Source organism: Rhinolophus ferrumequinum, chromosome 3 (genome assembly GCF_004115265.2).
Source record: "Rhinolophus ferrumequinum isolate MPI-CBG mRhiFer1 chromosome 3, mRhiFer1_v1.p, whole genome shotgun sequence".
NCBI classification, from domain to species: Eukaryota; Metazoa; Chordata; class Mammalia; order Chiroptera; family Rhinolophidae; genus Rhinolophus; species Rhinolophus ferrumequinum.
The window spans coordinates 55,945,866-55,960,683 of record NC_046286.1 but is presented as its reverse complement, the minus strand read 5'-3'; the positions used below and the strand labels follow the sequence as shown (position 1 = coordinate 55,960,683).

General features: G+C 35.8%; 1 protein-coding gene and 1 pseudogene across 7 annotated transcripts in view; both read right to left on the bottom strand.

Moving 5' to 3' along the window:
* Positions 1-14,818, bottom strand: part of GRIK2 (glutamate ionotropic receptor kainate type subunit 2) — a 595,315-nt gene that overhangs the window by 332,400 nt on the left and 248,097 nt on the right. For all 7 annotated transcript variants that reach the window (XM_033099818.1, XM_033099826.1, XM_033099832.1 and 4 more), the window contains one exon: positions 3,042-3,223. In XM_033099818.1, coding sequence (XP_032955709.1) covers positions 3,042-3,223 — 182 coding nt within the window. The remainder of the gene's footprint in view (positions 1-3,041; positions 3,224-14,818) is intronic.
* On the bottom strand, positions 1,453-2,099 carry LOC117018240 (high mobility group protein B1-like; annotated as a pseudogene).

Sequence of the window (14,818 nt, the reverse complement as noted above, 5' to 3'; positions counted from 1 at the left end):
GTAAATCACCAGTGTTATTTGAAAAGTACAAATAAATGTTCTTTTATTTTTATTTTTATTCATAGACCAATTGCAAACCACTGTTTTATCTCACACTTCTACAGTCCTTGTCAATTTTAGAATATCAATCTTAAAACAAAGACTTTTCGACTAGAACTTCTAGCCATAAAAAGTGTCAATTTCCCCCTCTGAAAATAGAGACTACTTTTGACATAGCTGTTTATCAGTGAACAGTAGTTAGTGATAACTGAAAACTGATGCATTGAACGAAGAGTTCTTAGTAGAAAATAAGCATTCTCAGGTGCATCTAATATTCTTACACAAATCACTAACTACAAAAATTCATTCTAAGTGGAAGTGCAATCTTTGCCATTAAGGCATGTGTGCCAATTAGTTCCTTCAATTTGCCTCAGAGAAAATCTAGCCAGCCCCAAGCTCCACCTACTTTAAAAGCTTTTGGGCAGGAAAACATCAAATTCATTGTTGCTCAGTATTTTGTAAAAGCTCAGTTAGTTTATATAAAGAAATTAAACAAACAAATAAACAAATAAGGCTAACCTGATAAATCCATCCCCTTTTCTGGATACATCTCATATTTGTTCTTGGATCAAGCTAGACTAGCGAAAAGCCCAGCTATGCCTGCTCTCCAACTCCTATACCAGTTCACTGAAGTTCCATCATTAGCCAATGTTATGGAATCTCAGAAAAATTTCATCAATCAAAAAAGAGAGTACTATTAAATATACTTCTAAATATAAAAGAAGGAAATGACTAGCTTTCTTCTTGAATTAGCTTCTAGAATAACTGAAATCCTAATGTGGGACAAATGATCTCTGAGACAAATGATCTCTGCTAACTCTCCGATCACTGAAACAAAACCATGTGTGTATATATATATATATATATATATATATATATATATATATATATGGTCTGCCAGTGTTATAGAATCTAAAAGGGTACATTCTGTGCAATAATGTTACTATGACTTCTTTTCTTTTTTATTTTAATAAAAAAATGTATTTACTTAGAAGCATTCAGAATGTCAACAAAACAGCTGCATTTTTTTTTTTTTTGCAATTACAGAGTGGTATTCAGTTAACAGAACAACAATTATTTTGTGTAAGCTGCATCAGAGACAACCGAGAATGAAAAAACGCCATCCTCACATATAACTAATTTGTGCTGTGCACCAACAAGGACCGGCTTTAAATTTCCATGCCAATTTACAATCCCCATACTGTACCAGTGGCTACTGAAAATACCACCAGGACAGAGCTATCTAAAGACACATTTGGTGGTGTGTTACCTATATAAAAAAAGACACTGGACAGTTTAAAAACAAATCTTACACAGCCTTACATTTCAATTTTTTTCTTTAAAAGGGATGAGTTGCGTACAGGGGGCTTAACTGCTTTATAGACAAGAAAAAGAAACTGCGCTAGAACCAACTTATTCATCATCATCTTCTTCATCATCTTCATCTTCTTCATCTTCCTCCCCATCCTCATCCTCTTCATCTTCCTCGTCCTCCTCCCCTTCCTTCTTTTTCTTGCTCTTTTCAGCTTTGACAACTCCCTTTTTTGCTGCATCAGGCTTTCCTTTAGCTCGGTATGCAGCAATATCCTTTTCGTATTTTTCCTTCAGCTCAGCAGCCTTCTTCTCATAAGGTTGCTTGTCATCTGCAGCAGTGTCATTCCACATCTCTCCCGGCTTCTTTGCAACATCACCAATGGGTAGGCCAGGATGTTCTCCTTTGATATTTGGGTGATACTCAGAACAAAACAAGAAAAAGGCCGAAGGAGGCCTCTTGGGTGCATTGGGATCCTTGAACTTCTTTTTTGTTTCCCTTTTAGGAGGGATATAGTTTTCATTTCTCTTTCATAACGAGCCTTGTCAGCCTTTGCCATGTCTTCAAAGTTTCCTTTTTCTTTAGCAGACATGGTCTTCCCCCTCTCTGAGCACTTCTTAGAAAACTCTGAGAGGTTGACTGAAGCATCTGGGTGCTTCTCCTTGTGCTCCTCCCAGCAAGTTTGCACAAAGAATGCATGTGATGACATTTTGCCTATCGGCTTGTTAGGATATCCTTTGCCCAGGTTTAATTATTTTTCCTCAGTGAGCACAGTCACCCAGTGCCCATCCGACTTGCACTTGCCCCAGCGCTGTCTCTGTGGAGCTCAATGTACTGTAATGGCTGTGAGAGCGGGAGCGAGATGCCTTCTGTGACTTCTTAACTTCCATATTCTCATTTTACCTTTGTTCCAATTTTTCACCTACTCATCTTGTTAAATTTATGTAACTTTTCTGTTGTACATATTTTAAATACTATGATAATTCTGTTTTCTTATCTGTATCCTGACCTAGCTTTATTTTGGAATGAATATTTCTTAATATTGCTAGGTCACGATACATACAGGAAAACAAGTATAAAACAATGACTATTTCAAATAGAATCCAGAATAGAAATCCAATTAAAGGTGATGGATCTGCTTACCTTTCTGATAGCAAAATAAGTCAGTTATTATATAGATAAGACAACTGATCAGTTATATTGTGTTGGAAGCCTAGAGAAAGCCTACCAATGGTGCTAATTAAATAAGATCAAATGTGTAAGGCATCTCATAGTAGATGACAGCTAAATAATAAATATTTTTTCTCTTCTCCCTACTGGTTGATTTTAATGGTTGACCTGCTCAGTTGTTCACTCTTAGTTTCTTCCTTCATTTCAGTACAAAACCGAAATAATTATCTCATAAATCAATATTCACATTAACAAACAGTATTGTAGCCATTAGAAAATAACCTCAGGACTACCAACAATCTGTTTGAAGATCATCGATATTTACATTACTTTTCTTTTATGATAATTAATTAAAACAATTGTCAGACTTTGTATCAGAAGATTACATCAAGTTGAATTACCTGGCTTTATTTTTTTAACTGACTGTGTAAAAATAACACTTTGGTTTGAAAAACAAAATACCATACTTTAAATGCAAATTTAATAAAGAAATTAAGAATTTAAATAATTTAAAGATTACCTGTTTCAAAATGCCTGCTGCCATTTCATGGCTACAGTCAAAAATTACATGGAACTCCTTGCCTCTTTTCATTTCTTTTAGTAAGGGTTTTGCATCCTTTGTATCAGCAGGTAGTTGACGGATTTTAAGTCGAAGATTGTACCTTGATGGAGCTTTGATGAGCTCTTGCAAACGAATGAGACCTTTAATGAAAAAAATAAAAAATAAAAAAAAATATTAGAGAAAAAGAAGAGTGCGTCATAGAACCACAAAAAATATTACAATGCCTATTTTCCTTGACCATATGTATATGTGCATTATATGGTGTATCTATTGAAATTCTCATTTCAGAACTCTAGATCCTAGAGATTTTTGTTAAAATAATCACTTCTCAAATTCCAGAAGGTATTTTTTCAAATTATGAAAGACAAAAATGACTACTTTGTCCTTAATTAATAGTTTTATAGTGGGCATAATTTCTCTGTTTTTAAAAAACTGGTTACTTCTGACTTTGGGTGGTGAACACACAAAGTGATATATAGATGATGTATTACAGAATTGTACACCTCAAATCTATGTAACTTTACTAACAATTGTCACCCCAATAAACTTTATTTAAAAAAAAAACTGGTTACTTCCTTTTTGTTTTAGTTTACAAGTAATGGCATAATAATTTGGTGTATATGTAAAAGTGAAATGATTTTCATTAATAAAATAGACTCTAAAGAATCCTGAACCACAATTAAATTACTTTAAGAAATAAAACTAACGTTTTTGTATTGTATTCTAGGTGTAATTAACTTCAGAAATAAATATAACTACGTACATTGGTAATACATTTTCCTAGAGAAGTGGCTCCTGATTATATGTTTCAAAAATAAATCAAACTAATAGATACATTTTCAATAGGTCATAGAAACGTTAACCCATTTTAAAATAACAGACAAATCATTGACTGCATTCTTTATACAAACTTCAAGTAATGAAACCCCTTTAAGTAGTGATAAAAAAGGGGTGCCAGTTAGCTCAGTTGGTTAGAGCATGGTGTTAATAATACCAAGGTTGCTGGTTTGATCCCCACATGCGCCAGTGTGAGCAGCGCCCTCCTTGAAAAACACAAAAACAAAAACCAAAAAAGCAAAAAACAAAACAACAAAAAGAATCTGATAGAAAAGTCCCAATATAGAAAAGACAGTGATAAGAAAACAAAGGATCATCCTATTCTAGTCTACTTTGGACCAAATTAATCAATTTCCTTTTCTTCTCTTACTCTTCCGTCTTATCTACCTCTTTTTCGTCTGTACATTTATATATTTTTATTTCTATCTTCCCTGACAAACTAACTTCATAAATATTAGTATGAAAAATAATAAAGGAAAATATTTGGGAAAACTCATCTGGTATTCAGATAGCTACAACAGATAGATAGATACCGTGTTCCCCTGAAAATAAGACGTAGCTGGACCATCGGCTCTAATGCGTCTTTTGGAGCAAAAATTAAAATAAGACCAGGTCTTATATTATTTTTTTACTCCAAAAGACGCATTAGAGCCGATGGTCCAGCGACCTCTTATTTTTGGGGAAACATGGTGTATAGATACATATAGACATATGCTACTTCTGTACTCTGGAAACAGGAATAAAAATACACCCATTAAAACTAAAAACCTACTGTGTATTAAAATAACATTTAAGATCTAGAGAATAAAATCCAATCATAGGAGTGTTTCAATAAATAATAGTGTCTCTCATACATATTATGCTATTTACCCTAATGCATTGCAACATAGTTAACAATCAAATTTCCATGACTAATTTTAATTTTCAAACAAGACATGCAATTTAAAAATATATAAATTCAAATATACCTAGTATATTTTGTTTTTAAAATATTGTCCCATAAAATTTTCTTCATTGTAAATTATTTAAAAATTTTTCATTTAAAATACTACAAATAAAAAAATAAAATAAAATGCTACAAATAACGGTTGCATACATTACACAGTATAATATTATTAGCTCAATTTGTTTTACAAATATAAATATTTACGAACTATAGCAAAATAAATACTACATATGTAAGTGATACTAAATATGCCCATTAAATACTATAATTGACTCTAAGGAATTAATATAATAATTAATATAATCAGTACAGATTATATTATATATATAAAAACATCGAGCTGTACAAATAAGAAAATAAATATCTGAACATATAATACCTGCTTAATTGTAGTAAAGTTAACATTGGGCTTATAAAATCCTCCTAAACATACATAAAAAGTAACAGATCCACAGGACAATGCAGTGACCATGTCTATTAAATGAGTCTTATCTAGATCAGTAGTTCTCAAAGTGTGGTCCACGGACCCTTGCATCCTTTTAGGAGGATCCCTGAGATCCTACTATTTTCATAATAATAGTAAGAGATTATTTGGCTTTTTTACTTTCATTCTCTTATATGTGTGCAGTGGAGTGTTCTAAAGGTTATAAAACATGTGTGATAGAAAATTGAATGAGAAAACAGATATGAAAATCCCGCTAACACCCATTAGACCAAATATTAAAGAGACTTAGGAGAATGTAAAACAATGCCCCTCTTCTATTTTTTGTTTTGTTTGTTTTGGAAAATGTAGGCATTTTTCATTAAAAATATGCTATTTTTATGCTAATAGATTTATTATTGCTATATTACATGAATTAATAAATATTTAAATGTTATGATTTTACACTAATATGGTAAATATAATAAATACAACACATTACAAATGTTTCTGGATCTCCTCAAAAATATGAAGAATGTAAAGTGGTACTTAAATCAATATGTCTAAGAATTGCTAAACTGAGTTATCTCTAAATTTTTCCTAGCTCTAAATTTCTATTATTCTAACAAAATTATTTACATAAAAAAAGACTGATCTGAAAATCAATGTTAGCTGAATAAAGAAAAGAAAGCTATTCTTGGTTTACTTGCCTCACAAGATTTTGTGCAAGTAAAATGTAAATTTGTGGGATTTAGCCTATCATAGTGGAAATACCCTAGGTGCTGGATTTGAATGTCAGTTCAAAAATCTATTGTCTATGTGAATTTGTGCAAGGTATTATATCTCTCTTAGCTTTGCTTTGCTTTTTTCCTCTCTATAATAGAATAAAAGTATCTATATTTCATATATAAAACACCAAAAAAAGAACTAGCATATATTACACTCAGTAAGTGGCAGTAGTTATTGTTGATATTTTGGCAAACATGGGAAGAATTCAGCGTGTTTTTTTTTTTTATTGCTTTTTATGTGCTGGTTACTAAATCTGTTCTTGCAACTTATTTGACACTAATTTAGACTGAAAACCTAACAACATCGAAATTTTAATTTTTAAGAGATGAACTCATTACCAAGAGTAAAGGAACTATATCATTTCTGATTAGCCCAGTAGTTTTAAGTTGATAAAGCTCAACTGATTCATAAATATAAAATTTCTGAAGGATAAATATTCAGAAATACAGGCGGCCGGATGGCTTAGAGTGCAAGCTCTGAACAACAGGGTTGCTGGTTCAATTCCCACATGGGCCAGTGAGCTGTGCCCTCCACAACTAGACTGAAGGACAACGACTTGGAGCTGATGGGCCCTGGAGAAGCACATTGTTCCCCAATAAAAAAAAATCCACAAATAGTATTTGTGAAGTTCACCCTAAGTATAAATACTGCCAAATATTTTCAAGTCTCTTAAAAGCTCATGTACATAGCCCATTGAGCCATCAGGTACAATAAATGTTTACTTATTCTCTTCACACATATACATCCATGATGGCATTAATGTAACAGATTTCAGTTTGCCAGCTTCCCTGGGGAATAATATTGAAGAGCTAAAAGAATAACTTCTGCTAGTAGGAACTGCCATCTCCTACTTGAGAATTTAAGTGAAATGCTGTCTTCTTCATTCAATCAACATATATTTACTGCTTGTCTACTATGTATAAGATATTATTTCATCAATAAATATAATGATTGGAATAATAGTATGTAGTCAGTTTTCAACTGCATGAAATATAGTTCGACTGGTACTTTTTTTTTTTTTTTTGGTACAAAAGTTGTTTCTGTAATGCTTTTCACATTCAGTTTTTGGAATAAAAGTGGTTCAGCATTTCAATCAGTGAGAAGAAATCTAGAGAGCTGCTTGAATACGGACAGTAGAATCATGATTTTTACAATGTGACTTTCCATCATCTCCTGCACCAGGTGCTTAGATTTCTCTATTGGCTTCTAAACCTTCATTGATGGACCCTATGATAATGTTTCTCTATTATCCATTGTTCCACACTAGATTCTTTGCCTTCCCCATTTTCTGTCATTTAGGTAAAACTACCTGTCTGCATTCTGGTATGCAGAACGCCTCAGAAAAGTAAGAGAGGGTTTACAAAATGGAAGATGCATTGAAAACATCCAAAGAATGGATGCTTACCTACCTATATAATGAGTTATTTGATGGCATCCCTGTAATTTAATGTATGTGGATAAAGCTTTATTCATAGGAAAATGGGCTTAAACAGCAAGAATATCTTTTAATTGCAATACTGGCTATGTAGTTTCCTCTGTGGATCTTTGTCACTCTTCCTACCTCCCCCGATATTCTGCAACCAATCATGTTCTAAAAATGCGATTTTCAGAAAAGATTACCCTAATCAAATTGATCACATATAAATAAATATGCATGCTTTATAAAATGAAACCGTTTTTTTCCCCTTTTAGGAAAAAAATTAAACCTCTCAAAATAATTGGGGTGGTTTACAATGTGTATAGTCCTTTGGGCAAAATGGAGCAATAAAAACATCCATCTATTAGATGAAATAAGGGGATAAAATCTATTTTGAAAATGTAGTTAATACCAATAACTTCCAAACAACAATTTAAGAAAAATAGGTCACTTTAACAAATTTGTCACCTAGTTATTCAATGAGAAAGTAGAATTATAACAGCCTTTTAAATGAAATGCCCCCTTTGCCCTAATGTAGTTGATGTAATGATAATAAAACAGAAACAATCTCCAGAGATGAGTTCCTGGAAATCTTCTAACAAAGAAGAGCAGCATATTGCAAGTATCCTTTTATTTTGGTAGGTGAGTATCATCCTATCCACTCTAATTCCTTTACTTAGAGCATATTTTTTAGATTTTTCTACTTTCAGTTATTTTACAGTAGCTGAAATCAAGGTTTATCTTAAGCTTACAGGGGACAGAGGTCTGAGCTGCTCTTTTCAGAAGTTGTCATCAATTTAGCTTTTAAAAAGAATCCAGAAGGAGCCATTTCTGTGCATACACCAGCTGGCACTTTCTTCTAAAAAGATCAATCACACTACCTCTCTGCAGGCTCAGCCTCCCTCTAGCTCCAGCAAGGGAGTCCCAAGTTTCTTCCCATCCCCAGGTATTGATTTCGGCAGCCACACAAACCAGAGCTTTGCCACCTGGCTTACTCATCCTGCCTATTTATCATTTTAGTTAATGTGGGCTTTGTGCAGACCCAACTCTCCCCCAAAATTCATTGTATAATAAATGATACAAAAATGACTCATCTACATTCAATGTTTTGTCCTCCCCCTGCCGTTTTTTTTTTTTTCATTTAAGAAAGAATAATTCATTTAGAGGCCAAAGTATATTTCAAGAACTTACTGTTATTAGGATTTTTTTTTTGTGCTACAGAGTGTTTTAAAGAAAACTAAATAGAATATGTATATCAGTTATAGACTTTGTAATGTATGGTAATACTGTAAATATAGAGAAGGAAGCTAATTATCATAATTTAAAACATGCTTTCGCCAGGAGAGCTAGATTGGCACTGCAAAAAATTAAGCTCTTTGTCAGCCCTCCTTTCCTTGGGGGTGATTTGGATTTCTTCATCAGTACAGGGAAAATACCGTGTTTCCCCGAAAATAAGATCAGATCTTATATTAATTTTTGCTCCAAAAGATGCATTAGGGTTTATGTTCAGGGGAGGTCATCCTGAAAAATCATGCTAGGGCTTATTTTCCACTTAGGTCTTATTTTCGGAGAAACATGGTAAAAAACAAAGAAAATTGAGGAGGAGGAGACGGGAAGATAACAGGAAACTTCCAAAGTCTTTTCATTTTGTAAGAAGAGAGAAAGCTAGTTACGTAAAGTAAAATTGGAGGGCTGGTCTCCAGAAAAAATCCTCAAATTCTAACGGCAACCTTATAGAGAGGGATTGCCTTCTCTTTCTGAGATGTGCTATATGTTTAATGTACGCTAGAGCCTAATACATTCAAAATGCAAAATACGTAAACACTTTAGCTTGACATATTGGAATCCAAATGGCAAATGAGTTTCAATCACATGCCAGGTTCAATTGATTGTCAGTGGCCACGTGGGGCACTGTTTTGAGAATGCTTTTGAGACGTGCTCTGTGTTTAGGGGCATCTTTCAATAAGGGATTAGACCTGGGGTGGAGGTTAGGCATGGTGGCATCATGTATTGATAACCCCTTATTACAATCTCCTGCTTGTTTCTTGTATCATAAAATCCTATCCATGACATTGTTTTATTGATGGCAAAGCCTTTCTATGCTTCAAAATGGAAAATAAAACAGTACAGACCTTACATTCTATGCACCATATTCTCTACTGAAATCAGAACCCATATGGTTCAACCCTGAACCATGATACGTACATTCAAATACGTAGAATCCAAACAGCAATTCTGAAATACAATCACCCCAAAACATTTTCAAATTGTACAAATTTATAGTTTGAAGCAACTCATTACAACCCTATATTTTCCCTCATCTCAAAAAGCCTCATGTCCTGAAAACTCACTCTGACACATAATATACATACACACACCCATGTGCGCACACACACATACACACACATGCACACACACTGCTCTCCTGCTTCTATTTCTCTGGGAAATATAATTTACCTCTTCACTGACTTCTCCCAGGAGAATCTGGCCATGATGTTTTTGTTCTTTCAGCTCTACTGCCATTTGTAAAGTCCATACTGGAAAAGCTACAACACTTATCTAGCAAAGCAAAAGCCTCCCAGGAAGGCCTACGTGGGGAACTCACTAACTGGTAACTACAGAGTAACCTTTTTCAGGTAAGTCATGGAGAAAGGCTGAAAACTGTAGGTCAATCGTCTATGCTGCATCATGACACCGTATTTCTGGACCATATAGTGGCATGGCAATCTGCATCAGCAGAGGTTGGGCTGAACCCCACCTTATTAACTTCCTCCTAAAGGACTATAGATAAAGGTATTTGATTTTTTTCAACTTTATTTTTCTCATCTGTAAAAAATGTTATAATTTTTATAATAATAATTATCATTACCATATAGGAAAAATCAAATGAGCTAATGAACATGAATCACTCAGTGCTGTGCCTGGCACATATTAACCCTTCTCACTGGTTTCCGGTAACTATTTCTCCCTTGGAACCCAGGGATTGGTGGTATATGTGCACCTCAACAGACCCTCTTTGTTCCCCAAATCCTGCCTGCAAGCTTGTGAGTGGTCTGTACCAAAATCTCTTCATTTCAAACCTGTAAGTACATTTGCTTCCTGCTTGGAATCTGAATAATACTACATCTATATGCTGACGACTCCCAAATGTATATATATATCTCTTACTAGAACAATTCCCTGTATTCTAGACTCCTAAATTCACTCCCTTATTCAACAATTGTGTTCTAATGAATTAACTTTACCCAAAGAGAGGTCTGGCCTTTTCTAATGGCTCCTGGGGAGTAATTTGTAAGCCCTTAGAAAGTTCTGCCTGATAAGAATGTCTTTGTTATCCGGGAGCCTTGGGCCACACAGAATAGCCTAACAATGTGATTTGTAGGATGGGATTTGAGTTGTAAGATTATCAGCTCAATGTCTGGAGAGGCTAGAGACTACAGGTAGCCAAGTCAGTACTCAGCCATGTCTACATGACTGAGCCCCACTAAAAACTCTACACATCAAGGCTGAGGTGAGCTTTCTTAGTGGGTAATACTCCATGTATACTGTCATTCATTGCTGCCACAATAGTTAGCACTGTCCCCAAATCCACTGGGAGAGGACAACTGGAACCTCTGATTGGACCCTCCTGGACCCTGCCCCATATGTCTTTTCTCTTGACTGATCATAATCTGTATCCTTTTGTAGTTATAAATCAAAGCATTGAGTATAACAGCTTACAGTCATTCTGTGAGTTGTTCTAGCAAATTATAAATCTTGTGGGAAATCTTGGGATCCTTGATATTGCATTTGGTGTCAGAAGTGAGGGTGGTCTTGGGGACCACCAAACTTTGCAGCTGGTGTTAGAAGTGAGGGTGTTCTGAAAGAGTTCTGAATAATGCAACGTCTCTATTTTGATGTATAGTAGATACTACACAGCATTCCACACTTGGCTCTTCATCTTCTTAGCCTCCAAAACTGCTTCTCCCTCAGTTGTCCCCACCCAGAATAATGGCAACTGTTATCATTCCAGTTATCCAGGCCAAAAACCTTAGTGACGTGTTTGATTCCTTTCTTCCTAGCACACCTCACATTCACTGTATTAGAAAATCGTATGGGATCTACCTACAAAATATACATAGGCAATTACCAACTCTTACTACTACTAACACACTGCATTGAGCTATTTGGATCTCTCAAGTGGTTACTGTAAAGCCTCCTAGCTAGCATTGTCCTTACATATTTTTATATCCACGTACATCAGTAGCAGGTCCTAGCCTATGGGACTTACTTCGTAAGTCTGGTGAGCGCAGTGTTCTGGACCATTTTATGATAGAAAGGTGGGAATGAGGACTGCAGAAACATGCAGAACAGCTTTGGTACAGGCATAGATACTATGAGAGCAGCTGGGTGGAACTACAGTCAGTGGCCATGGAAATATGGAGTCCTTAGGCTTGACTCAATACACAAAGAATTCCCAACAATGAGGTACATTAAACAGTGGCCTGCGGTTTTCTAGGCCAAGTGGAGGGAGACAGTGTATTTCCAGACAACCAGTCCATCTCGAGAAAGTTGTTCTGAAAACTGTATAGACAGCAGAATGCAGACCTTCTGGGCGAGGTCTCAGGGCTATAACCAGAGGTCTTGAGCTCAGAACGGAGAAAGTAACAGGGAAGTTGGGGAAGAAATGGACAGAGAACGCCAGAACTGCTACCATGGGCTTGAGGCTGGGACCAGGACTAGCTGCACATCACCCCGTGGGGTCTAACTGGTCTCAGCCTGGCTCAGAAACTGGATTCTACTGAGGTATTACATGGAGTGTATCTGTGTTCCTTGGAAAGCAAGGGCTGCCAGCCAACTTTTACTCCTAAAGTCAGTACCAAAATATGCTGTCCCTCTTTCTTCTCTCACTGCAATGGGAAAAAGCAATTATGCCATTATTAAAAAGTAAACAGTGCTTTCCACTATGCCAGGGCTAAAATCCTTTGGCCTCTAAGGCCTCGGGGTCTAAGATCAATATGTGTTAAGGTCAGTTTTCTATTCAGAATGTTTCAGTCTGTGATATGCCAATAGAATTAATGTTGCATTTTAATTATTTTGCTTTGCTTACTGCTATTGAAATTTGCTGCATCTGATTCATGAACAAATAGTCACATTAGTGATTGATTTCCAGACAAGGTAACTTAAGTATTGTGCTCACTGGGGCACCACAGTCATGATAAATGGATTTGTCCTAGGCTGACCCAGCCCTAGCTCAATTCTATCATCTAATTTTTCTTCCTCCTATCCATACATCTTCAGAACGTGGGCATATGCCTGGTGTAATGAGATCAGGCAGGTAAAAAGCTGGACAGTTGAATAAGAAGGCAGTTGTATTTGACAGGACTCTTTGGTAATATGTGCAGACCTAATTTGCACTACACTGAACTAAAATGGAACATACTGCCTCCCATAACTCAAAATAAACTCCAGGCATGGTTGGAGGGAGGAATTCTTTGTTGCTCAGTTCTCCTTCTGTGTTACCTTTGTTACCCCCTCCCATTTTCCCACTTGATGGTGCAGAATACCAACAAAATCTCACATTCATAAAGAGAGATTTTCCCCTTGAATATTCTGTCAAAATACTAAGAAGGACTCAGTCTGGCTCATATTGGGGTTATCTGATAGGAGTAATAGGGTTGGTGTTAGATGCATCAGTGGGTTATGAGGGGTAGAAAGTGGTCCTTGCTTCAACCATAGAGACTAAGAACATTCCCTCAAAGGGATTCCGAGCAAACACACAAACAAACGCAGCCCAGATATGCATTATGGCAATGTTCTAGAAACTTTCCAAACAGGATGACTACACTTCAGTTTGTGACCAAAGTTTGGTAATATTTTGTTTCAATAGCGGTTTACAATTAAAATAATTTTATTTGTTTTCATCAAACTGGGGCCCTTTTAAGAGGGATAGATAGATAGTCCAAGGGAGAGATGTAAGCATATAGTAATTAGACCAGGACAAGCATAACCCAGGACTGTCCTGGGCAAACCTGGGTTCCGTACAACCTTCCTCTTACTTCACAGCATTTTTCATCCTTCATCTTAGATATTTTATCACCTGCTGTCCTGGCAATGTTCCTCAACCCCAGTGGGACTGGCACACCTCATTGTTTAATTCTGATGGCACATGGCAGGTTCCTTTGTCTCAAGACAGGCCTATCAGATGTATACCTGTCCTTCTGTCACTCCAACTGCCCTCTCAGCTTGTGATACCCAACGTCAGCTCTTCAGAAAGTGGCTGATTAGGTGCCTGCTGCTGCTAATCCCCACCTGTGTCCAGGTCAGTGCAGTTATGAAGTGGCAAATCATCCTTCACAGCTTTTTTCTTGGCTCTGTCCCAGGATGCTGCTGTTACCCTTTTGATCTTGCCATTTAATATATCAAATATAATTTAAAGTAGACATTGATGAAACAGCTTAAGAAGCATTATGTGGTGGGTGCATGACTAACAATAATTACCCAAACTGCTATGTGCTGGTAGAAATGCCAAAAAGAATTTAACTCTTCAGGAGCTCAGGCTTTATTTTATTTTTGCCCCAGAAAAGAACACCATTAATCCCAATGCCTTCAGCAATTGTGCTCTTCAGACGTCTTATTGTATAAAAGGATGAAAAATGAATAGATCAGGAATATATAACAGCACATACTATGTGTTTTGAATTTCCAATGCAAAAATGAAATCCAAAAATACAAACGGTAGTTGTTTGCCATCTGTGAGATTATAGGATAGTGGGGAGATAGACATGCAAATCATTTCTCTACAATGAATTATGTGTGATAATGTAAGTTTCTCTAAAGTTCAATGGAAGTGGTGGGGATAGGATGTCTAAGGAAGGGTAACCATTTGGCAGGTAGAAAAAGATAGATGGGTGCTGGAAGAAGAAGAAACAACATGTATAAAATATGATGATATGAGTGTATAGAAAGTTTACAGTCTTATGAGATTTTTTGGTTGGTAGTGCTGGAAAACCAAATATAAGCTGTGACATGGTGGGAGGTGAGGTTGCACCAATAGCAGGCTAGAACGAGTTATGAAGGACAGCATATTAGATTGTAGTTTCTAAAAGAAGAAACTTTATAGTTGCAAGTATTTAAAAAATAATTCAGGTTGGCTTAAGCACAAAGGGAGGGTTGTTTAGAAAATTTTAGATAGTTTCATAAAACCCAAGTGTGGGAATTCAGTCACTCCTTAGAAATAGAAACAAGTCTATTAAGATATCCCTTCTTTCACTTCTGTTCTTTTTTGTGTGTCTGCTTCATTTTTATCTAACAAGACCAACTTTCTCTGCCTCACAATTCACACA